This window comes from Chiloscyllium plagiosum, chromosome 18 (genome assembly GCF_004010195.1).
Source record: "Chiloscyllium plagiosum isolate BGI_BamShark_2017 chromosome 18, ASM401019v2, whole genome shotgun sequence".
Lineage (NCBI taxonomy): Eukaryota > Metazoa > Chordata > Chondrichthyes > Orectolobiformes > Hemiscylliidae > Chiloscyllium > Chiloscyllium plagiosum.
In genome coordinates, this window is record NC_057727.1 from 24227607 (window position 1) to 24254264 (window position 26658).

General features: G+C 38.4%; 1 protein-coding gene and 1 long non-coding RNA gene across 2 annotated transcripts in view; one reads left to right on the plus strand and one right to left on the minus strand.

Annotated features, from left to right (window-relative positions):
* The window catches only part of raf1b (Raf-1 proto-oncogene, serine/threonine kinase b), a 70869-nt gene extending 50480 nt beyond the window's left edge, over positions 1–20389 (plus strand). The window contains exons 12-16 of the mRNA XM_043707966.1: positions 1143–1189; positions 10913–11031; positions 13105–13236; positions 15852–15986; positions 19623–20389. Coding sequence (XP_043563901.1) covers positions 1143–1189; positions 10913–11031; positions 13105–13236; positions 15852–15986; positions 19623–19763 — 574 coding nt within the window. The 3' untranslated portion in view covers positions 19764–20389. The remainder of the gene's footprint in view (positions 1–1142; positions 1190–10912; positions 11032–13104; positions 13237–15851; positions 15987–19622) is intronic.
* LOC122558964 overlaps positions 1–25668 on the minus strand; it is a 28197-nt gene extending 2529 nt beyond the window's left edge. Inside the window, exons 1-2 of the long non-coding RNA XR_006314285.1 lie at positions 25017–25668; positions 10221–10372 (exon numbers count right to left, since the gene is read on the minus strand). This is a non-coding gene — a long non-coding RNA (uncharacterized LOC122558964). The remainder of the gene's footprint in view (positions 1–10220; positions 10373–25016) is intronic.
* Positions 25669–26658: the final 990 nt, after the last annotated feature.

A 26658-nucleotide genomic window follows, 5' to 3' on the forward strand; every position in this document is an offset into this window, starting at 1 on the left:
CAGATGAACTAGAATGACAGAACCTCTACAGTACAGTACGATGCCATTTGGCTCACCAAGGCGAAAGTGAGGACTGCAGATGCTAGAGATTAGAGTCGAGAGTGTGGTGCTGGAAAAGCACAGCAGGTCAGGCAGTATCAGAGGAGCAGGAAAATCAATGTTTTGGGAAAAAACCCTTCATCAGGAATCACCTTTAGCTGCACCAACCCTCTGAAGACCAGACCCCCCCCCCCCCCGCATGGAACTTTTACCATGGCTAATCCACCTAACCTGTGTACCCCTGAACACTCCAAGGCAATTTAGCTTGGTCAATCCACCTAATCTGCACATCTTTTGGACTGTGGGAGGAAACTCAAGCACCTGGCAGAAATCCATGAAGGAATAGGGAGAACATGCAAACTCTACACAGACAGTTACCCAAGATTGGAATTGAACTCGGGTCACTGGCACTGTAAGGCAACAGCACTAACCACTGTGCTATCATGCCACCCCTTTCATACGCTACTTTTATGCAAAGTGTAGTGTGGCCACAAAATATTTAAAATAGAAATTCCTGGCTATTCAAATTGTTCTCCTGTCTTTAAGAGTCTGACTTGCATATAATAGAGGTACTGCTCTGGGGTGCATATATGTATAAATTGTTCAACATGCAGATTGTAGTCTGGGGAAGCAACAGCTAAGTAAGGAACAAAGATTGGTCAAATCAGTTGACTGCTAACTTTATTGGGCTGGATCTATGAGCCCATTTTTAACTCATAATTTATTTCTGTGCCAAGCTATGAGACGGTTTAACAGAGAGAGGTTGTCAGAGAGAGACAAGTAGGCTCAAAGGCCAAGTAAATGGAGAGAAGATGCCTCATTTTTCAGAATCTGCCATGCAAATCCCTCTCCATGAAAGAGCAAAGGGGAAACAATAATGTCCCGTGTCCACAACAGTAAATCTATGAAACAGGCTACTTATACAGGTATTGCAGATTCCAAAAGATACAATGACAGATGCATGGAAAGTATTGCTTAACTTTTTTTGCATTATTTCTGTTGGAGACATAGGTTTACTGATGGGAAGAGAAAAACTACATAAATGGCCAAAGTATCACAGCCTGAACATAACAGCCTGACTGTGTGGTTTGCTTCTTTTACAGTTACTTACATGCAAAGAATATTATCCACAGAGACATGAAATCAAATAATATCCTTTTTTATTTGTTATTTGACCTTTTATTGTTTATTCTTTAGAGGAATTCAGCTGGATGATATACAGCAGAAATAAATGCCAAATTTCGATGAGTGCCAAACATGAGATTTTTCAGGATAGCATCATGAAAAGTAATGGAATTCCCATCCCCATCCACACAAATCAGTTTGCTTTATTTGCAGCTCAGGTTTGAGTCTTGCTTTCTGTAGCATGTTACATTCTCACCTAACTCACTGATATGCACCCTTCTGAATACCCAACTGATGACTAGTTAACAAAGGGCGATGCAGATTACAAGAGTCATTTTAATTGATGGCGTTATGGGCGATGACTAAGTTAGATTCTGAGTTCCCCTGTGTTATTACACAGAAATTTAGTGTCATTCACATTCTTCTTTCTACAGCCAGATTCCTGAATAGGCAGTTTCATACTGATAGGCTACTTAGGACACAATTAGTGATCTTTTCAACATCCTTCATAGGACAATCAATGAAACAAAATTCACTTGATGGAAGAAAGTCCACGAATAGTGCATGCACTCTGGAGTCAGCATTGATTTGTATGGCTGTTTCACATTTTGTGTGACTATACAGTATTCGATTCAAATAGGGAACTTGGTCTGTACAATATAACCAAAATATGTAACTTCTGGGTGATTTCTATTGGGAACAGCCCTGGTTCACTGAGGTGTGTGGGATTAAAATCTAGATAATATGTGGAACAGTAGCAATGTAGCGATTGGATAAGAAAATGATTGAATATTGTTAATTATTTGGCAAATACATAAGACACAATATAGTATTTACAGTGGAGATGATTGTATCAAAGCAGTTGCTTATTAGTGTGGAAAACTTGCAAATCATCAGGTATTTACAAATTTCAGGCTACATGACAAAAGGTCATGTCTGATTGTCTTCTTTATTTCTTTTTAAGTTGCCTGATTGGTTCTTCATTAATTTTTAAGTTTGTTTTGAATTTGTAATAAAATTTGACATCTAGAGTATGATGGATATGTGCTAAGTGTTTTTGATATCATGTCTTTACTTATCTATATTTTTAAGATTTTAAAAAAATTAATGATTCTTATCTGTCACACTTCCTTCTACATCCTCTGGTGTTTGTTACAGTAATGTGATTCTCAAGGTTCATTGCAACAATCAAGAAAGTTTATGAAGCTATAAATTCAGCTGATCAAATCCCCAAATACATTTTGAAATGCTTTTCACCTGCCATTTATCCTTCACTTTCCTGAAGAGTTCAGAATACTATTTTTATTTTCAATATGTTCATTAGCATCTAAGATGTTCATAAGTTTAGAGCTGACACATAGGATGGATTAAGTTATCATTTGATATTTGGCAGCTTCCTTTAACAACAAGTGGAGTTAATCATAGAAGAAAAGTCTGTGTACTGTACCTGTGTTTCTGTGGTACTGTAGATGAATGAGAGAATCATTAAATCATGGCATAGGTGGCTATTCAGAATGCTCATTAAGTCTATGCCACATATTTCAAGGGACAATCTATTTATTTCCAATCTCTGCTTTTTAATACTATCCCTGAACTTTTTTTCTCCTTCATAAGCTTGCCAACTGTCTTTTGAAGGCTACTATTGGATCTGTCCCCACCTTCCTATTGAGCATTGCATTTCAAATCCTGTCCACTTGCTTTAAAAAGATTTTTTGCCAGTTCTTTTGCCGATCATGTTAAATCTGTGTCTTCTGGTTATCAACTCTTTAGCCACTGAAAAGTTTCTCTTTATCTAAACCATTCATCATCTTAAGTGCTGCTGACAAATTTTCCAGTAGTCACCACTAGCTTAAGGTGGACGGTGCCAGCTCTGTGTACCTACCTAGCTACCTGTAATCCTCAACTCCCTAACCTTTCTAGTAAATCTTTTCTCTACTCTGTCCAAAGCATTAATGACCTTTCTAAAGTGTGGTGGCTGAAACTGTACACAGGTGGGGCTGAATTACAACCTCATTGTGCATCCCTAACTTACAGTAAAAAAAAACTGAAGAGAATCTACCCCAAGAAATTCACCCTATCTTCATTCTTCTGTGAAGGTACATGAAAGTTTATAAATGATGGTCCTTTTATGATGAAGCAGCACATGTTCCTGCAATGATGGGAATCGTTCACTTATTTAAAAGCCAGTCCTTATGGGAGGTGATGGCCTAGTGGTTATTACTGTTAATGTTCTAGGGAATTGGGTTTGAATTAACAAAATAACTTAAGAAATAGGACCAGGAGTAGACCATCTGGCCCTTCAACCCTGCTCCTCCATTCAATAAGATCATGGCTGATATTTTCATGGACTCAGCTCCACTTACCTGCGCTCTCACTGTATATCTTAATTCCTTTATTGTGCAAAACAGATCTATCTTAGCTTTAAAACCATTTACTGAAGTAGTATCAACTACATCACGGGGCAAGGAATTCCGTGGATTTACAACACTCTAGGTGAAGAGGTTCCTTCTCAGTTCAGTCCTAAATGTGCTCCCCTTAATTTTGAGGTCATGCCCTCTTGTCCTAGTTTCACCTGCCAGTGGAAACATCCTTTCTACTTATATCTTATCTATTCCCTTCATAAATTTATATGCTTCAATTATCCCTCCTCATTCTTCTAAATTCCAATGAATGTAATCCCAGTCTACTGAGTTTCTCCTCATAAGCCAACCCCGTCAACTCCAGAATCAACCAAGTGAACCTCCTCTGCACTCCCTCTAGTGCCAGTGCATCCTTTCTCAATAAGGAAACCAAAACTGCACACACTACTCCAGGTGTGGCCTCACCAGCACCCTGTATAGTTTTAACATTACCCCCCCTGCTTTTCAACTCAATTCATAGAGTCATAGAGATGTACAGCATGGAAAAAGATCCTTCGGTCCAACCCGTCCATGCCGACCAGATATCCCAATTCTATCTAGTACCACCTGCCAGCACCCGGCCCATATTCCTCCAAACCCTTCCTATTCATATACCCATCCAAATGCCTCTTAAATGTTGCAATTGTACCAGCCTCCATCACATCCTCTGGCAGCTCATTCCATATACGTACCACAATATTTCAACAGTGGCCTAACCAATGTCCTGTACAGCTGCAACATGACCTCCCGACTCCTGTACTCAATACTCTGACCGATAAAGGAAAGCATACCAAATGCCTTCTTCACTATCCTATCTACCTGCGACTCCACTTTCAAGGAGCTATGAACCTGCACTCCAAGGTCTCTTTGTTCAACAACACTCCCTAAGACCTTATCATTAAGTGTATAAGTCCTGCTAAGAATTGCTTTCCCAAAATGCAGCACCTCGCTTTAATCTGAATTAAACTCCATCTGCCACTTGACCCATTGGCCAATCTGATCAAGATCCTGTTGTAATCTGTGGTAACCTTCTTTGCTGTCCACTACACCAATATTCCTTTAGCAATGAAGGACAAAACTCCATTTGCTTTCCTAATTACTTGTTATACCTGCAAACCAACCTTCTGTGATTCATGCACAAGGACACCCAGGTCCCTCTGCATAGCAGCATGCTGTAACGTTTTATCATTCAAGTAATATTCCGTGTTACTATTACTCCTACCAAAATGGATGACTTCACATTTATTAACATTGCATTCCATCTGCCAGACCTTTGCCCACTCACTTAAAGTATCTATGTTCCTCTGCAACGTTTCACAGTCCTCTGCACCCTTTGCTCTGCCACTCATCTTAGTTTCATCTGCAAACTTCAACACACAACACATGGTCCCCAACTCCAAATCATCTATCTAAATTGTGAATAATTGTGGTCCCAACACTGATCCCTGAGGCACACTACCAGTTACTGATTGCCAACCAGAATAGCGTTCATTTATCCTCACTGTTTGCTTCCTGTTAGTCAACCAATCCTCTGTCCATGCTAATACTTTACCTGGATGCCACGCATCCTTATCTTTTGCAGCAGCCTCTTGTACAGCACCTTGTCGAAGGCCTTTTGAAAATCTAGGTACACCACATCCACTGGGTCCCCATTGTCCACCTTACTTGTAATGTCTTCATGGAATTCCAAAAGATTTGGTAAGCATAGCCTGCCCTCCATAAACCCATGCTGTGTCTGCCCAATGGGACAATTTCTATCTAGATGCTTTGCTATTTCTTCTTTGATACTGGACTCAAGCATCTTCCCCACAAAGAGATTAAGCTAACCAGTCTGTAATTCCCCATCTTTTCTTGACCTCTCTTTTTTAAGCAATGACGAATCATTTGCTGTTTTTCAATCTGCTGGAACTGCCACAGAGTCCAGCGACGTTTAGAAAATTACCACAAGTGCACTTGCTATTTCTCTCACCATTTCTTATTGTACCCTGGCATGCATTCCATCAGGGCCAGGAGACATATCAATTTGTAGGTCCATTAGCTTGCCCAAAGTAGGTCTTCCATAATAATGATTTTTTTCCAGACCTTCACCTACCTTTATCTCTGTCAATTTCTGGCATGTTATTGGTGTTCTCCACTGTGTTCTCCACTGTGAAGACCGATACAAAATACCTGTTCAATGCCTCGGCCATTTCATCATATCCTCTAACTAAATGCCCTTCCCATCCTCTAAAGGACCAATGTTTACTTTAGCCACACTTTTTGTTTTATATGTTTATAGAAACTTTTGCTATCTGTCTTTGTATTCTGTGCTAGTTTTTTCTCATGTTCTACGTTACTTTTCTTTATAGCCCTTTTTGTAGCTTTCTGTTGATCTTTAAAGTTTTCCCAATCTTCTAGTTTCATGCTGTCTTGGCCACTTTGAATGCCTTCTCGTTCACTTTGATAGTCTGCCTTATTTCCTTAGACACCCATGGCAGTGTACCCCTTTTCTTACAGTCCTTTCTTTTCACTTTCTTTTCTGATCACTTTGAAGAATTGCTTTGAAAATCCACCACTGCTCATTAACTGTCCCACTATAAAATATTTGTTTCCAGTCTACTTTAGCCAAGTCCTCCCTCATTCTATTGTAGTCTCCCTTGTTTAAGCATAGGACCCTGGAATTGGATTTTACCTTCACACTCTCGATCTGTATTCTAAATTCAACCATACTGTGATCATTCCTTCCAAGAGGATCCCTGACTATGAGGTTATTAATTATTCCTGTCTCATTAAACAGGACCAGATATAGGATAGCTTGCTCCCTCATCGGTTCCATTACATTCTGTTCAAGAAATCATTTTCGCAGATACATTCAACAAACTCCTCAAAGCTATCCTGAAACTAACTGATTCGACCAGTCGACATGTGGATTAAAATCCTCCATGATAACTGCCGTATCATTTTTACAGGCAGTTATTTGTTTTTTGCCGCCCCAATGTGATGTTATTATTTGCTGACCTATAGTGACTTTTTCTTCTTAGAATTTCTAATTTCCACCCAAATGAATTCAACCTTATTCTTCATAGAAACCTATATTGTCTTTTGGGACCACCCTGATGTCATCCTTGAATATCAGAGCTACACCACCTCCCTTACCTTCCTGTCTGTCCTTCCTAATAGTCTGATACCCCTGAATATGATACCCCAGTTGTGACCATCCTGTAACCATGTCTCCATAATGGCTACTAAATCATATTCATTTGCGATGATTTGTGCCGTTTACTCATCAATCTTGTCACAAATGCTATGAGCATTCACGTAAAGTGCCCTTATGCTATTTTCTTGCCCTCATGATTTTGAACATTTCTAATAATATCTCCTGAATTATCCTTCCTTTTTACTTCTTCCATAGTCTGCCTTGTACTTAAACTCTCCTGCACACAAGCTAACCTGTTGCTTACCTTTTTTTTAACCATCATACTTGCTGTTATTTCTCCCTTGCCCTTCCACCCGACTCACTAGTTTAAAGTCCCAGTGGCCACCCTATTTATCCTTTTCGCTAGAACTCCAGTTCCAGATTGGTTCAGGTGGAACTGTCCTATTGGTACAAATGCCCCGGTTCCAAAACTGATGCCAATACCCCAGGAAACAGAACCCCTCTTTTCCATACCACTCCTGTTTACTTCTCTAATTTTCTTATCCCTAAGCCAAGTAGCACGTGGCTCAGGCAGTAATCCGGATATTATGACCCTTGAGGACCTATTCCTTATTTTCACTCTTAGTGCCTGATACTCCCCAAGCAGGTCCTCCTTCCTAGTCTTGCCTATGTTGTTTGTCCCAAAGTGGACCTCAACAACCGGATCATCCTCCTCCCACTCCAATATCCTTTCAAGCTGGTCAGAGACGTCCTGTGCCCCGGCAGTGGGCAGGCAACACACCATACAGGACTCGCAATCTGGTTTGCAAAGGATACTATCTATCCCCCTAATTACAGAATCCCCTATAACTACCACTAGTCTTTTTGCTCCCCTCTCTTGAATGGCTTTCTGCACCATGGTGCTGTGGTCAGCTGGCTCATTCTCCCCACAGCCCTTTTCCTCCTCCACATAGGGAGCAAGAATCTCATCTGTTGGATAAGGTCATGAGCTGAGGCTCCCTCATTCCTGAATTCAGGATCCCCCTACTTGCCTCACTCTCAGTCACACCCTGTTGTCCCTGATCACTAACTGAATTTGAATTACTTAATCTACCAGGTGTGACTGCCTCCTGAAACAAAGCGTCCAGGTACCTCTTCCCCTCCCGGATGTGCCGCAATGTTTGAAACTCAGATTCCAGATCATCAACTCTGAGCTGGAGTTCCTCCACCAACTAACACTTGCTGCAGATGTGGTCACTGCAGTTCACAATGGGATCAGCCAGCTCCCACATCATACAGCTACAGCACATCACCTGCCCAGCCATCTCGGATTAGTTAATTACTTTATTAATTTAAATAAATTGAGTTAATTAATTTCTAATACTTCTCTACTGTATACTAAATAATAGATAAATGAAAAAAGAAAAACATCCACTGATTCATCCAAAGTTGGAGTGTGATAGTGTCTCTACCTCTAGACCAGGAGGCATGGGTTTATGTCCTGCCTGCTCCAAAGGTGTATAACAACATTAGTCAAGGGTAAATGTAGGGGAATGGGTCTGGATGGGTTGCTCTTCGGTGGGTCGGTGTGGACTTGTTAGGCCGAAGGGCCTGTTTCCACACTGTAGGAATCTAATCTAATCTCTGAACAGGTTGATTAGGAAATATCAAAGGGCTGTTTTTTCCTTTTAATGAGTGTGGGGCGCCGTGATGGCTGGGGTGCATTTTTTCCCCTTGTAATTCCATTTCGATTTAGCCCCTTCCTTCATTTCCTACCTGTCCCTTTTGATTTGTTGTGCTACCCCTGGTTGGCAGTGCTTGTAAACTGTTCATTGTTTAATCTGGCAAACGAGCAATTTGATGGCTGGTGTGCAAAAATAGAGCTAAAGTTCTGCAAGAGGGGCAATGGAATAGTGGAAATGGATTGTTTTTAATTTGCTATTAAGTAATCAAACTAGCAATTTGCTGGTCAGTTTGCAAAGAACAAGGACTGGTCTTCTGTGCCTGAAGCCTGGGTACACCAGAACATAAGAACTGGGAACAGGAATAGGCAATTAAGTTCTTTGAATCTGTTCTACCATTTTACATGATCATGACTGATCTCAGCTTGGCCTCAACTCCACTTTCCTGCTGGCTTTCTATAACCCTTCAACCTGTTACTAATTAAAAATCTGACCATGTCCTCAAATTTATTCAGTGTCTTGGCAACCACTGCACTCTGGGGTAGTGAATTCCACAGATTAATGACCCTTCAAGAGAAGTAATTTCTTCCCATCTCTGATTTAAATCTGCCATATCTTATCCTAAAACTGTGACCTCTCATTCTCGATTGCCCACATGAGGAAACATCCTTTCTATGTCTACTTTGTCATTCCTCTTTAGCATCTTAAATACCTCAATGGTCTTCTCTCATCTTCTAAACTTAATAAGACAAACCCTCCATTTCTGGATCCTAGTAAATCTCCTTTCAATCTCCTTTGAATGCAGCTACATCCTCCCTCAAGTAAGGGGACCAAAACTGTATGCAATTCCCCAGGTATGGTCTCACGAATACCTTGTACAGTTGTAGCAACACTTCCCCCTACTTTTATATCCTATTTCTTTAGCAAGTCATTTGCCACCTGATCCACTGGTCTGTCATGACATATCTGAACAGGTTGATTATAAACATCTAAAATTGGTAGGTCAATTACAGTAGGGAATAAAAGGAAGTTGGTTAGGTAGGGGAGAGAGCAGACTGGAGTTTCTATTGATCTGTGAAATGAGTAAAATTGTGACTGACACCTGCTTTGTTAAATGGATGATTAGCATTTTAAAATTTCCATTTCAAAATTATAAGTTCACATTAAATAACAGGAACAACACTGCAAACCCAGCATGGTATACTGCAATGCCTCCAAAGGGGAGAACTGTAAGTCCAGCTTCCCAAGTTGAGAGCCATTGTTCAATCTAGATATGCGCCTAGGAATTTGCAATGGATAATTAATGAGAAGTGAATCTTAAACCTATTAATATATTATTGAAATACAGAGAATTATTATTTAATTCAAGAGGGACAGGTGTTTATTTGGATTGTGCAACATCCTATAACCTTATTAACTCAATACTCTTGTATGCTTGTGACTAATTTTTAGGTGTTAAACCATTTCAAATATATTTGTTATTTTTGCTGTTCAGCGTTCTGCCCATCTCTGCCACAGCGAGTAGCTATACTCGGAATGAAAACCAAATACATTGTTACAAAGAGCTTTACGGAATATTTCAGACAATTAGGGGCAATATATCGAGATGATTCAGCTTGATATTACCTGGATGCTTGAATGTTAACATTTTAGTGTCAGAATTAGTCCATCAATTTAAAATGGGGAAACAAATGTTAATTGACGGTTAACTAAAATTTAAACTGGACCAAATGTGTTTCTAAACATTACACAGCTAGTTAGTCAAACAAGGAAATTAATGCAGTTTACTATTGATTCATTGACATCTTTATTAGTGAATGAATATTAACAAATAAACAATTCTTGTGGTCATATCCTTACCACTGAACAAGGAGGGCTGATTTCAAATCCCATCTGCTTCAGAGGTGTATAATAACATTGCTGATTAGGTGCATTGAAAATATCCATTTTACCTCTCGACCCAAAGGTCCAGGTTCAAGTCCCAACTGCCCTAGAGCTGTGTCACAATGTGTCTGAACAGGCAAATTGAAAATGATTATTAACAAATAAAGTGAAACTTCACAGACACTTGATAATTTTATAACTGTCTTAGATTACTAAATGCTCTTATTGGTTGTGTTTGTCATCTTTTCATAGATTCTTGTATTGTTATTACAATTATACAGCAAACCATATAATGACTTTTAATTATCATCTTTTTAATATCTGGATTTTTTCATACACTTTAAAAAAACTTCTGAAGATTTGTTTTATTTGTGTGTGATCTGTTCTATCTTAGAAAGCGTGCACACAGTCTTAATTTCTACTGGTACTTATGGTGCTAGAACATTTTTTGGATGTCCATTAAATAGTGAATTCATGAAGGAATCCACTACCTTATATTTACAAAGTGCGAATTGAGGAAAAATTACTTTTACTGTGAAGTTAAAAGAGGAAGTTAAACTAAAGCTTAATCAGTTTTTAACATTTGGACAGAGGTTACTGGAAACAGTTTTGTTTTACCAGCAGTACACTGCTGCTGTCGACAGACATTCTCCTTAACAGAAGCTCAGACATCTTTCTTCATGAAGGCCTCACTGTGAAGATTGGAGATTTTGGCTTAGCAACTGTGAAATCTCGATGGAGTGGGTCCCAACAAGTAGGACAGCCAACGGGTTCCATTCTTTGGATGGTGAGGATGTGCATGCTTTCATTTTCCTTCTAAAGGACAGTGGAATTTTAGAAATTTTAGTTGTGTATGTTGCGATAAATGTCAAAACTGTGGTTTTGTTCAATAGGCTTCTTTCTTATCCCGAGACGATAAAAATCAGATCCATAACCTGAGACTTATAAAGCTTTCATTCAGGAAATGAAAGACCATGTCTGTGTCAAACATTGATTATTAAACAAGGAGTTATAAGGGTCCAATATTGTTTTTGTTAATAATACATAATCATCAAATGTTCTATTCATGATCTTAACAGCAATTTCTGAACCACAGTCAAACAACCTGCCTCCAAACCTGGAACTCCAGTTAGAAAAGGAGCAAATAGGCAAGAAATTGGGATCTCTGCCACCTGGCTGTTTGTACAGCACGAATCAGAATGTCTACTGTTAATTTGGTATTTTATGTACACTACTATATTTGACTGTGAATAATAAGCACTCAGTGCTAAACTTGGTTTTTATCTTATCTAAAGGACACTAGACTTTTTTCTCAAAATACTTTTAATTAGATTCTATTTCTAAATTGAATTATAAATTGACAATACTATTGAAATCTTTGGAAAATTCATTACAGTTGGAGACATGACTATATTGTCATAATATTAACAGACATATAATTTCTTTCCAATCAGAATAACTTTCTGCCTAATCTCAATGCGGTATTTACAGTCCTGTATTGCGAACAGGCAGACTTTGCACCTCTATATTCAAAGATGTAGCCTCCTACATCAGGGTCTGGATGCTGCTTAATGCTACTGAAGAAATGGCAAATGTAACTGAAATTGACTACTTTTTGTAAATTGGACCAATTGACCGCGGTTTAATAGGAAAAAAAACTCTTTGAAACCTTCACCATTAGATTTTTCTTTCTCTCAGCAACCATGTTCTTTCAAATAGAATATTCCAGCTTGTAGACAATAAAGTCTACTTTTCCTCTTCATAACAAAATATTCCATTTTGATGGGTGATGTAAGGAAACGATTATTTTCTTAGAAGTGTTAAGTAAAAATTAAATGGGATGGAGAAACATAGTGATTTGGGAATGCAGATATATTCTTTGTTAAAAGTGGCATTACAGATTTATAAGTCCATAAACTGTGAAGTGTATTTGTTTCATTTATGGAGGAAGAAGGATAGAAGCTTGTTAGATTTAAATGTATTGATTTTGATTGCAGTTTGAACACTGCTGTGTTGATCTGGACCTCCAAACTATGAAAAGGATATTTGTAGCATTAGAGAAAATGCAGAAAAGATTTATAGCATGTTATAATTGAGAACAAAGAACTATGAAAATTAAAGAATGAATAGATCTGATGACCTGTCTTCAAAATGTATGAAGTGGTTTGATATGGCAGACAAGGAGAACAAATGGCACAGACAGGAGATAAGCAAATACAGAATTTAAGAGCGGTAGGTACAAACAGCATGCTGAGAATGTGGAGCTGTTTGCCACATGGATGAAAAAGGTAGCTTTGCTACATTTAAGGGGAATCTTCATGCATTCTTCACAAATCTTGCTTGATGGAGTCAACGCTAGGTGGGTTTGAGTGATGTAAAAAGCTGATCTTGGCCTGCTTAGTGTATATGAACATGTATTGAGCAGGGGGAGAAAGGGTAAATATTCATTCCTAAGGTAAGAAAGCATGAATCAGATTAAGAGTATAGTACTTCAACTGCTGGTTCTCATTTGAAAAGACTTCAACAATTCTTTTGGTCTGTTCTGATTCGCCTTTTCTAGGCAAGATTGGTTGAATTCTTCCTGTAGACCTTAGCTAACTATTCAGATTCGGCAGGTCGTAAATAATGTAGAATCTTTGTTAATATCTCCCATTTTAATTGTTTTCCTTCCTTTCTTACAAACTAAATATACTAGCTCATGTGATATAGTTCAACAATTGGTCATCTTCAACTGCACAATTTATTTTTACATAGTTGAGTGAAAGAATGTTTTCTAAGGTTTACATTTTGTGAAATGTATGAAACTCTTAGTTGAGTCCTTTAACTGGGCAGTGTAACTTATTCCATGGAACTTTCTCAGGCACCCGAGGTCATCCGAATGGAGGAAGTTAATCCATATAGTTTTCAATCTGATGTCTATTCATATGGCATTGTACTATTTGAACTAATGACCGGAGAGCTGCCCTACTCCCATATAAACAATCGAGATCAGGTAAGAAGGAAATATGTTCTAGCATGCAACTCTTTAAAAACAAATAGGTACTTTGGTGTTCACCTCCTTCTTTGCCCAAAACTGTTTTAATATGCTTTCCCTGTCACATACTACGGCAGACTAGTGACTTATTCTGCACCTCTGATTATGGTGCTGCGTAATTAGATGACATTGAGTGGGCATCCAGTCTTGGCTCTTAGTTATTATTCTTCTTCCCCTGCCCTTCATCCCCCAGTAACAAAATGCTTTCTGATGATGACTCAACATGTGATTTTGCAGGGAAATGTAGCAATAATGACCTGCAGTTTGTGGTGCATACGCCATAAATTTTGTTTAATTGTGTTGGAAGTGTACGATTTTAAAGATGTCAAAAGCCTTAAAGATGGCCAGAATTAATGAGTAAATTGCATGGGAATGTCTTTGCTGGGTGTGATCATGTTATCTTCCAGTAGGAGTTCGCAAGTAAAGATCAGAACCATTTGTTCAGGAAGCTTCTGCTCTGGGCAATTGAAACCAATTTCAGAATTCCAGTTGATGTGCTGACTGAAGTTACCTAACTGAGTAGAGACTTAGAAATTATCATTGGAGTCTACCAGTCTGCATGGTTTGGTACTACAACAGGCATTTTACCTCATGGAAATGCATCTGTTTTACCAATTTCCTTGCAAAAAAATTTTTAATTTCAAAGCAACAAAATAATGAACTATTTTGATGCCTTTGCAAATTCAAAGCTGCAATTTTATTATGCTGTGAACCCAAGTTGTAATAAGTTGTAACAAGGATGGACAATAAATTGGACCAGTCAGTAATGCCCACATGCTATGAATGACTAAAACAAATTATAAAATTTGCTGTGTAAGCTACACACATGGAATGTGGGTCTCAATTTTGTGAATGCTGTTCCTGCAACTGCATGTCTCTGCAATGAGACGGAATTTCAAAAACAATAAACCTGGATTTACATAGTACCTTCTCATGTAGGAAAATATCTCAAGGTTTTGGAAGCCCAAGGGGTTTTACTGAGCCCTATAACAATAGATTTAATATCATTTAGAGCTATATGTAAATAAACAAAATAATGCAAATTAATGTACAGAGATATATTGGGTTGCAATTAATTGGAGTTATTATGTGGACATTTGGTTATTGAAATGATCTATCTCTAGAAATAAAATTAGATAAATTGTAACCGATTGGAACAAAACCCTTTTGTGACTACATGGTTAACTGGGCACTGGTAAATCGAAAATGACAGCAAAAGAATTCCACATTGCCACCAGTCATGTAAACAAAACATTAATAAAAGCATAAATATAAAATCAAAATGTACAGATGCTGGAAATCTGAAGTAAAAACAGAAACTGCTCAATTGGTCTGGTAGCACCTACGGAGAGAGAAAAATGGAGCTAATAGGCAGAGTCTTGTGCCCCCTCCATGGTGGGGTCTGAAAGATGATCGGGGTCAGGGTCTATGACAGTCTGGGCCCAATTCTGCTTTTAGTCTGTATGTTGATCCGGTGGGAGAGTAGTGGTTGGGGGGGGTTTCCTGATGAAGGGCTTTTGCCCGAAACGTCGATTTTCCTGCTCCTCGGATGCTGCCTGACCTGCTGTGCTTTTCCAGCACCACTCTGATCTAAACTCTGGTTTCCAACATCTGCAGTCCTCACTTTTGCTGAGTGGTGGTTGGAGTCCCTCCTACTTTCCTGCCTCCACCTTAAGTCCATGGTAAAAAGGGCCAGGAAAGCCGATCTAGCCCGGCTCATATTTGATGATCTGGGGTGGGCAATTAGTGAGCACTGCAGGATCTCATCCCATAGCTGCTCATAATAACCCAGGAGTGAACAGTGGGTTCACAACAAGCAAACATGTCCATGGTAGTTTGTGTGCTTCCAAGTGGTCGCTCATTCAATAACTTTCAGTGCCTGCTTGAGGGAAATGGGAGGTCTATTGCGAGCTAGCCCCTGCCCTTGCCAGCAATGTCCATCCATCTTGCCAGATTGTAGGGGAACTCACCCATTAGGAGATGACTGGCGGTGGTTTAACTTGAGGGTCATTGCTTCTCAGGAAGGGGAGAGGTTGAGCCGATGCAGGAATTCAACCCACACTGTTGGCATCAGTCTGCGTTGTAAACAAGCCGTCCATCAAATTAAGCTAACTGGCTGTAACAATCCTAGGCCTCCTATGCCTTCAAAGTATTGCTCAATAATCAGAGGTTGACAGTTCTTAGGAGGCGAAACTTCTATTCCATGTTGGCCTTAATCACAGTAGATGACCAGCTGTTCAATGCCAGAATGGAAGAAAATATAGCAGGCCTACCCAAAATGAGGTGATGCATTCTCTTGCTGGCTCTCCAGTAGGTGACTGAGGTACTGTTGCCCCCTGACCAGATTTATCCTAATGTATCAGTCTGCTAAACAGTAACCTGAAACTTTCATTCTATTTTACTCTCCACTTCTGCAAAGCCTACTATTTTCAAGATTTTTATCTTTTGCTTTATTTTCAGCACTTTGTTTTTGCAATTAAGCATTTTTTTTGGTAAATATATTTCACATTCTTTCACTCATTGATTAAACACAATTTTAATATTTGTATTTACCTTTGTTTTCATGTGATTAGATTATTTTTATGGTGGGACGAGGATTTTTAACACCTGACCTCAGTAAACTCTACAAAAATTGCCCCAAAACAATGAAGAGACTTGTAGCAAACTGTTTGAACAGAAATAAGGATGATCGACCCCTCTTTCCTCAGGTAAGATTAAAGATATGGAGAGCAGCTGCTGCTTTACTGATAATAGACCAAAGAAATAAGGTGTGCCTCATATTTCTATTTTGTATTGGTTTTAGAGGCAAATAGACAGGTTTGCAAACTTTTCCTCCTGAGCAAACTAAATCAGAAGAGTACATGTAAAGGTTATATCCAACTTGTAATTTGGTGAAATCTTGAGAATTATTTGCTGTTTTAATCATTCAAACACAAGAGAATTATTTGGAGGGAATCCAGAGAAGAATCTCTGCGTTAATCATAGAATCTTGGACTGAATGAACACTGCAATGTAATCTCTTTGATTGAAGAGAGAAGTGTTATAAAATATTGGTGAATAAATCTTTTCCCTGGGGTTGGGGAGTCCAGAACTAGAGGGCATAGGTTTAGGGTGAGAGGGGAAAGATATAAAAGAGACCTAAGGGGCAACTTTTTCACGCAGAGGGTGGTACGTGTATGGAATGAACTGCCAGAGGATGTGGTGGAGGCTGGTACAATTGCAACATTTAAGAGGCATTTGGATGGGTATATGAATAGGAAAGGTTTAGAGGGATTATGGGCCCGGGCACTGGCGGGTGGGTCTAGATTGGGTTGGGATATCTGGTCGGAATGGACAGGTTGGTCTGAAGGGTCTGTTTCCCTGCTGTACATCTCTATGACTCTATGAAATGGTGTAGAAAAGATGAATGCAGTGCTTTACCTCCAAGTAAGCCAAGACAATTTTACAAGATTACATAGGTGAAGAGTAAATTCAGCACTAATATCAGAACTAGCATTAAACAGATTTCCAGAAAGCGTAGGAGTTATTCAACCAAAAAGAACAAAAATCAGAATTCACAAATTGACACAATTATTTAAAGGCATTAAATTAAAATGCACCAACTTAATTGAATGTGATGGCATTATGAGAAAAAAAATTGAGTGCTCTTCTGAATTCTCCTCTTGATTTGTGAAGACCCTTCATGAAACCAGTACCCTTTGAAGAAATGAAAGATGCTGGAAATCAGAAACAAAATAAAAATTGCTAGTAAAGCTCAGCAGGTCTGGAGCATCAAGTCCAATGACCCTTCTTCAGAACAGGTTTTGGAATGTAATCAAAATGTTAACCCTATTTTCTCTTCACAGTTGCTGGCAGACCTGCTAAGTTTCTCCAGCAATTTCTGTCTTTGTTTGTTTCAGACCTCCAGTACCTATAGTTCTTAGTTTTATTATAGGAGTTACTTAAGCTGAATACCTGTATTATCTATTTATTTTGTGATTAGGAAATCATTTAAGCATGGCTCATTGAAATTAAATACTAGTAAGAGTTGGACATGGAAAACACCATGTTGCTAACAAATTATAGAAGCTTGCATATCAAGTACTGGAGAAATGATCAAAATCACAAATCATATTCCTTTTTTTAAACTCTTCTTCCTTCTATCACTCTCAACAAGACAGATTTTATTTCTAGTAAAAACGAGTCTGTACTTATATAGTCCCTTTAAAATAATGAAACATCCCCAGCTGTTTCATTATAAAACTGAATGTACCCAAAGGAGGTAATTTAGGTCAGATATCCAAATGCTTTGTCAAAGAGGTAGGTTTTAAGGAGTGTACTAAGTCAATGTAATGAGGATGAGTAGTGTACAGAGGGAATGTCTAAGCAACTGAAGGCATGACCATTAATTATTGGGAACACAGAATAGATGAAAATTAGAGGACGACAGATGTCTTAGATGATTGTGAAATACAAGATGAAGAGATTTAAATTAGATCAGAATTTTAAAACCGAGTCGTCGCTTGATCTGGTGCCATTGCAGATCAGTGAGCACAGGGAAATGAGGGATCAGGATCTGGTGTGAGTTAAGACATGGGCAACAGTTTTGGATATTCTCAAATTTATGAAGGATAGAACGTGGGAGACCAGCCAGGATTATCTTGGAATAATGGAGTCTGGGCATAGGCAATGCATGAGAGCATCAGCAACAGATGAGCTGAAGTAAGTAATATTTTAAAGGTCAAAATAGCAGTCTTAGGCCAAAAGAGCTCAGAAGCCCATCTCAGTCAAAAATGACACCAAGATTGCAAACAACTAACTTAACCATGAACTCTTACCATGAAGAGGGACTGAGTTGATTCTAGGGAATGGAATTTGGAATGGGGACTGAAAACAATGGTTTCATTCTTCCCAATATTTAATTGGAGAAAGTTTAAACTTAGTATAAATATCAGATAATTTAGCAGTAATTTGGAATCAAGAGAAGTGCTAATGAAGTAGAGCAGGATGTCACTAGTGTACATGTGAAAACTAACACCATGTTTTTGGATGATGCAACCCCCTTGGTGACATGTAGATCAGAAATAGGAAGGAGCCATGGATAGACCCTTTGCAACAACAAAGGTAATGTTAAGGGAACAGGAGGGAAAGCCTAGTGATTCTCAGGCTGAGATGAAATAGGTAGGAAGAGAATCACGTGACACAGTTCCATCTAACTGGATGAGCAGAATGGTGAGGCGTTGGAGGAGAACGGTGTGATCAGTTCAGTCTAAGGCTGCTTTTAGATTACGAAGGATGAGGATGGAAAGTGTATGTCAGTCATGTGGGATGTCACTTTTGACTTTGAGAGCTGTTTCAGTTCTCTGACTTCTTTTTGCAGAATGCTGATTACTGCTGCCTTTTAAAAATCAGTGCTCAATTCTTTCTCCCTTAAATCAGAAAGTGTTTAGAAACACAGCAGGTCAGGCAGCCTCCGTACAATGAGAAACAGAGTTAAAATTTCAAGTCCAATGACTTCTCTGGAACTGCTCTAAAGAAGATTCATTGGACTCAAAAAGCTAAGTCTATTTCTGCCTCCAAAAGATGCTGGCAGACCTGCAAAGTTTTTCCAGCACTTTTTATTTTTATTTTAGATCTCCAGCAGTACTTAATTTTTATTTGTCTAGCTTCCTTTTCTGTATGAAGTGTTGTAATGGAATGGTTACATGTGTTGATTTTGTATTTTATGAACAAATTGAATTTGGACCTCCACGAGTTGAATTTAATTTTAGAAAATACTTTTGGGTATTACATTATTCGTTCAATGTGCTGTAAACTTTACATGTAACAAACATTTTGATTTTAGTTCTGACTTTAAATGTTAGGGATGGGGGTGGCTCTGAGCTTTGCTGGGGATGAGTGTAAATAGCCTTGGGGCACAAGGATTCAATTTCTGTTGTTAATTTGCATTCCCACAGGTAGGCTTGATTGACTGACTCTGCAAGTTTAGGTTTCACCTTATATAATCACTTTGCATTCTGCATCTAGAATTCCAAAAATGCAGGCGATGATTAATAGCATCAAGGTTGAGTAATAATTAGATTATAGAAGAAATGGCATTTCTAACCAAGTTAATTGGACAAAGCATTCCTACAGCACTCAGATGTCACAAAAACTTTCTTAAAAATAATTATTGCAAAGAATCTAATTAAATCCTACTGTGAGAATTTAGCTAAAATGAGTAATAGTTTCTAACCACGATTTTATTTAAATTGCCATTCCTGTAATTTAAGTTAGATAAATTATTTTTTATTCAACATGTTTAGGAGTGCCATTGTTTAATTTGTCTTTTTAAATGAATTTTTTTCTTTCTGAAATCGTTACAGATTTTATCTTCTGTTGAACTATTGCAACATTCATTACCCAAAATCCACCGTAGTGCCTCTGAACCCTCTCTACATAGAGCTGCACACACTGAAGACTTGAATCCATTAACCTTAACGTCAACAAGAGTGGTGGCTTGCTAACTGATCTCGAGTTGAGAGCAATGGAGAAAGCTGTGTCGTTGAATTTCTTTGGGTCATATATGCAACATCCATTCACTTGTAATCAATCCTGATACTGGTATTGTTCAGGTTAACAATACTAACTAGCAAGGTAAAAGTACATCCACATCATTCAATGTGTGGAATCTTGATAAACGTCATGAAGCCTTTTTCAGAGGTGGACAAACTGACTTGTACACCTTGTCTGCAGCTGTTTTACCCATTACTATGCTCATCAGCAAATTTCAGACTGTGTGCTGGCTCCAGGTGGCTGAATTGGAAACAACCACATTACAGCATACCACATGATGATCCAAGCACCAAAAAACTTGATTATTAAAGAAGACACTTATAAAGAAAATATTCACTGCTTTTATATTGACTTATCAAATCTGAGAACTAAAGGTGGACTAATGCAGTAAACCGTGAGTCAGTATGACGCAACAAATGTGTTGAAGTTGTTATAAATAATTGGGAGGTTTTTGTTTCACTTTGGTTTGGGATTTTTTTTTTGCTAATGAGTGGGGATGATGTGGTATTCCATTGAATACCTGTAGAGTTGTTGTCAGTCCCATGTGTTTTAATAAAATAAGTTAATTTGAGTTTTATTCAGAATTATATGCAGTTCATTTTAATCCACTCAAAGTTTCAGAACATTCAATCGTTGAAAAATGGAATTGCATCAATTGGCAGTGTTGAAATGCCAAAAGACTATGGATATACAATTAGTTACTGTGGAGGAGCAGCATAAAAATATCCAGTAGAAAACTAGAGATTGCTGTGACCAAGTGAAACTTTTTAATTCATTCCCCATTTTGTGCAATTGTGGTTTAGACAGTAGGGCAAGCAGGCCAAACATGGCTGTTCTTCCAGCGGATAATATTTGTTTTTATAACCCATCATGCTACATTTATCAAGTTATTTCAGTGATTCTCTCTGTGTCAATTTTATTTCCTGCACCCCCCAACTCCCCCACCCCCCACCACAAGCTGTTAACCTTTTGGTAGAGCACAGCTCAATAGTTATCAAAATCAATCAAGAAGAAGAACTTTAAGATAATAAATGGCTGAAAGTTGAGTCTGAAATGATAGTAAACACTATAGTTTAAATTTATGATTCCCATAAATAATTCTGACAAAAATATCTAACTTCCAGTTGATAACAAAAAGGATGGCACAACAAGGTTACACATTTTAATTTGTAACAAACAGTAAAAGCACCATTAACCAAACACCATTTTTGAAGTTATCTTATGCTTCAAACTATGGAACAGAATTTTCCTCTTTTTACATTTATCATGACCAAAAGTACCACTTTACTGATATGTGTTACATTGTCTTTTTAAGCAGTCAAAGCAACTCTTGGCTCCTGAGGGATTTTTTTCTTTTCTCACTTTTTGGTTTTTTAAAAATTTCAGAATATCTTTAGGTTGAGAATTTTATCAGCCAACTCACCAGGTTACATGACTGACTTCATTTTTATCCTAAAGACATCTGTCACAGTATTGCCTACTTGCTTAATGACACTTGTTTATAAAACCTGATAGTACTTTCACTGTTTAGTCAGAAATCTGAGAAAGACTGGAGCAATAAGCTAACGGCTGACGCTCCAGTATTATATTGCAAGAAATGATGTTTGTCTTTTGGATGAAACAGTAAAGTGAGGCCTGGCTGTACAGGAAATCTAATGATACTGTTTCAAAGAGCAGGAGATTGAGACCTAGTATTCTGGCCAATATTTACACTTCAACATCACAGAATCAGATAACCAGGTCATTATCACACTGCTGTATTCAAATTAGCAGTCATATTCCTAAAACACTTTAGGAAGTCCAACTGGTATTCAAAATGGAAGGAAACAAGAGTGAATTCACCTTCAGTATCTTAAACAACTGTGAAAATTCAATTAGAGGAGCAACCAATGGAAAAGTCACCCCTACGCGTAGGAGGGAAATGAGAAACAATTTGTGAAGAGTTGCTTCTCAATTCACAGATTCTGTCTCTCCTCTTCATTCCACTCTTCCAGATTGGCAAGGATGATAATTCCAAGACCCAACCAGACCAAGGCTCGTTCTGGGTTGGATTGCAGTAAGGGGCAGCTTTGTTTTCTGGTCCTGGACTGAAACTCTTGCTGTCACTCAGACTTTCAATCTATGCCCTTTTCCTCTGGCAGTAGCACAGGGCTGGAGATACCTAGATCTGCAGCAATTTTTCACTTTGATCAAAACTCACTTCCCAGTTCCAAGTCCTAAACAAAGATATTGACATTGGAAAGGGACCGAAGAACCACAAACCCAGTTATGTTGGATTTCTGTGCCTACAGAAAGTTTACACCACACTTCCAAACGTTTTAAAAGTGATTCACTTTAGCTTTAACAGTTTTTAAAAAAAATTCTATTCTTTAATTGCCGCTTTTGCAATTAGGAGAATAATTCCGTAGGATCAAAACATGGGAAGCTGATTATATTAATATCATTTACTGTTTATAAATAATGCAACAGGCCACTACCCATTTGATACCTCCAATCAATGATCTTTCTGAAGCAGGTCTTGCTAAAGTAGCTACTAGAAGGCAAAAAGAGCTATTTTATTTTTTCACAAGATGTGGGTGTTGCTGGCTATGCCTTCTTGCCCAATGGCCAGTTTAAAGTCAACATGTTGTTGCAGGTCTTGAATTGCATGTAGGCCAGACCAGGTAAGCCCAGAAGATCTCCTTCCCTAAAGGAGGTTGGTGAACCAGGTGGATTTTTCTTACAAGTGACGTGACGATGGTTACATGGTCGCCATTAGGCTAGCTTTTAATTCAGTCTTTTAAAATTCAATTTTTGCCACAAATATGTATCCTTCAATATGTTCCAAGGAGCTTTACAGGGGTATTTTAAAAGAAACACATGATAGCCAGCCACTGAAAGAAATACCAGGTCATATTACCAAAAGCTTGGTGAAAGAGATTGTAATGAGGGGTCTTAAAAGAGAGAAGTGAGGTACAGAAGATGTAGGGAGAGTATTCTAGAATCTGGGGTCTACAAAAGTGAAGAGCTGACCACCAATGGTGGCATAATTAAAATCAGGGATACACCAGAGGCTAGAACTAGATATCTTGAAGGCTTGTGGAGTTGGTGGAAATTGCAGAGTAAGAGAGGGGTGAGACCTTGGAGAGATTTTAAAATTCTCAGCCATGTTTTCAAATATTGCTGAATTGGGAGTCAGTTTAGGTTAGTGAAAACCTGGGTGACAGGGGAAAAAAATTGTTTTGAGTTTTAATCGTGTCACCAATTTTTGGATGACCTCAAGTTTAAGAAGGCCAGTCAGGAATGTGATGGAATAGTCAAGTCTCAAGCTAAATAAGGCATAAGAGAGGGTTTCAGCAGATTCCACGTTAAGACTTGATAATATATGCAGTCTTTTGGTTGCCTAACTAAAGATAAAAACATTTGAACAATTCACCAAAAATACAGAAGGTACAAAAATATTATGCAACTGTATTATCTAATAAATAAATTTGTGCAAATGAAGAAAGAGCTTTTGGAAACCATACGTAGTTCCTGTAATCAAAAAGTAGCCCTCAAGATAATCTCAACACCCCTTGGGGTAGAAAAAAGGAAATGTTATCCTATTGTCATTAAATAATATATATAAATTCATGTCTTTTTGTTTTCTCTTTCCCTTTGCAACCTTCTGCTCCTATTTAATACAACAGGACATATGAGAGAAGTGCTCAACTTATAAGGAAATTTGACAAGATGGGGAGAAACTATTTCTGTTGACAGATGGGTTGAGAACTAGATTTAAAGTGAATGGTAAAAGAACCAAAGTCAACATGAGGAAAAAGTAACTGGTTAGAATCCACAATGTACTCCCTAAGTGTGGTTGAGATAGCTTCAATTGTGGTTTTTAAAAGAAAATCAACTAATTAAATGAGCAAAAAAAAATTTGTAGGGCAACACCTAAAGACAGGGAAATGGGATTAGCCATGTCACTCTTAGAAAAAGCTACTATGTAGATGGTTACCTCCAGCAAATGGCTATCCTTTGGATGGGCCACAAACCCAATGCCCCACTCAGTCTCTTTGGATATAAATCAAAGGAGGGAAAGAGATATTGTTGTGATTCTAGACAAGACCACCACATATATGTTACAATCTAGTTAGGAACAGTAAATCTATGTTACAATCCAGTTGGGAACAGTAATGTTTCTGTTTTAAAGTAGATGCAGTTTGAAATGCTTAATACACTAAAAGAATAAGGTCGCAAGATTCCATAGTTTTGCAGCAAAACAACCTAAACTTTACGGTATTCGGTTAGAAAAGCAAAACAATCCAAATAAATGTAACTTCTAACATTCAGAATTAATATAAGGTGAATGAGTTAACAAACAAACTGTAGTTGAACTCCCCACACTTTGTATGGTTGAGGCAATCAAAAGGACTGCATCATATCTCATCAAAATTCTGACTCCTTTGCAAGGAATTCCACTTCTTCCCTTTCTAAGATTTAGTTTTGAAAATGCCTTCAAAGTTTCTCTGACTCAGGCTGCCTCAATGATGCTCCTATTCTGGAAATTCAATTTCTTCTCCTGTAACTGAATTAAATCTGACTCCAAGACTACTGCCAAGCATCTCATAACTGGCACAATTTCAGCCATTATCTAGCTTTATTGATTTGATTTTTCCTAAGCTTCGATCTTTCTCAGCATCAAGCAAACATTACTTGCAGTTACCTTCACCCCACCCTCAGCAGCATTCAGCTATCAATGGCAACCAAGGTTTCTTCTTAGCCCTAACCTTTCTCCATGACATGTACCCACTACTCCTTGAGACTTCTCCTGAACCCTAAGTGACAGGGACTGTACTAAGAGTAGCATTTGTGTTACCTTTCGCTTCAGCACTCATCAATTTCCGAACTGTAACTGACTCCTATTCTGCTTAAAGTATTCCTAGGGTTCAATATCTGCCCATTCTGTGGAATTGAGCCAATGGGTCTGATAGGGTCCCACTAGAATCTCAAAATTGCTTGTCACCCTTGGTGACACCATTGGGGAGGATTGCAATTCATAGTTTGTGAATTCCTGGAGTAGTAATATCCCACAAGGATGTTTGCTGGGACTTCTTTGTTAGTGACTTAGGTAACACAATAGAGAAATGCACACCCAGGTTTTCTGATGTCACAATGATTTGTGGCATAGAAACATAAATGTATTAAATGAATGAGCAAAACTGAGGCACGGATTTAATTACAAGTTGGCACGAGGTCATGCAGTTTTGGTTCAAAGAAGACCATTCTTGAGTTTTTCCATCATGTCACTGGACAGGTCAGCATTCAGGAATGAATAATGAATGCTAAAAACCAGAACAATGGAGGCCAGGTTAGACTTAGGGATCTGTGCATACAGTTCACTAAAATGTAATGGTCAGGTACAAATAAACATAACTTTAAGGGCTTAAAAAAAGGGAAGAATTTGCTACAGCTTTAGGAAAGACTGGTTATATCACACTTGGCTTATTGGCACTGCACCAGAGATGGGCTTCGTTGATGTTTTGAAGATTCATCAAAATTTGGAATGTTGGAATGGTTAAATTAAGATGAGAGGTTACATAATCAAGGTTGCTATTCCCAAGAATATAGATGAATAAATTATTTAATTGAAGCTTTATGATTAAAAAAAAATAAAACAGTAACTAGAAAGAAACATTTAGGATAAGGGGATATAACCATAGTCTTTCCACAGAGAAGCTAAGAAACATTTATTCACATAAAGATACAAACATGTCACTGTCAACAACAAAATGCAGTTTTAAATCTAACATTGATTTTTGTTAACTATGCAGTGAAGATGGAATTGATCCTGATAACCTATGAATGACAGAACACAATGCAGGGTCTGTGTGAACTAAGTTGAAACTTTATTGCTGGAACAGCACAGCAGGTCAGGCAGCATCCAGGGAACAGGAGATTCGACGTTTCGGGCACAGGCCCTTCTTCAGGAATGAGCAGAGAGTGTTCAGCAGGAGAAGATAAAAGGTAGGGAGGAGGGACTTGGAGGAGGGGAGTTGGAAATGTGATACTTCCGGAGCACTGCTCCTTCATCAGGTAGCTGATAAATCTGTTGAACTATAACCTAGTGTTGTCTGATTTTTAACTTTGTTTCTGTGTTGCCAGCCCTGAGTAACATTGTTAAATCTTGCCAAATGCTGTTGAGTCTCAATTCAAAAAGATAATCACAGAGTGAGTTGCGATGAAAATCATGGGTCCCAGGCGCATAATGGAAGCAGCAGCTCCAGGCAAAGCAGACAGCAGAGACCGACACACTGAACACATGGCAAGTATCTCTGCTTAGTTATCATTCCCAGTGGATCCCTCACCAAATAAGAAAATGTCTCAGCATCCCATCCAGCTTTATCCTTTATGAGGTAAAGGAACGAGAGGCGGAGAAAACTTTGAGCAAGAGCCTGCTTGCTTGCTTTCTGTAACTGAACCTAGAACATAGCATTAGAGCTGGCAGCATCTGTGAAGAGAAACGTTTTGGGTCGACTGAGCCTCAGAACCCACAGATGCTACCATACCAGCAGAGTCTCTCCAACAATTTCTGTTTTTGTTTCTGATTTACAGCAGCCGCAGTTCTTTTGGCTTTTAACATATCATTAGGACTTGACAGAAATGTGGATGTAACAGCCCACAAGCTGCATCTTCTAACAGCCACACTGTAGGTATTTAGAACAATGAAAGGATCTTACACACATTACTGAAGCTAAGCTCCCAGCATCATAAGCCTTCACAAGCCATCAGCATTGAATAGTTCTTTGCGGAGATTAAACAAATGACTTATTTGTCTGACAGATGTTGTGCTTTGAAAAATATTTGCATGCTTCAGCAAAGCAC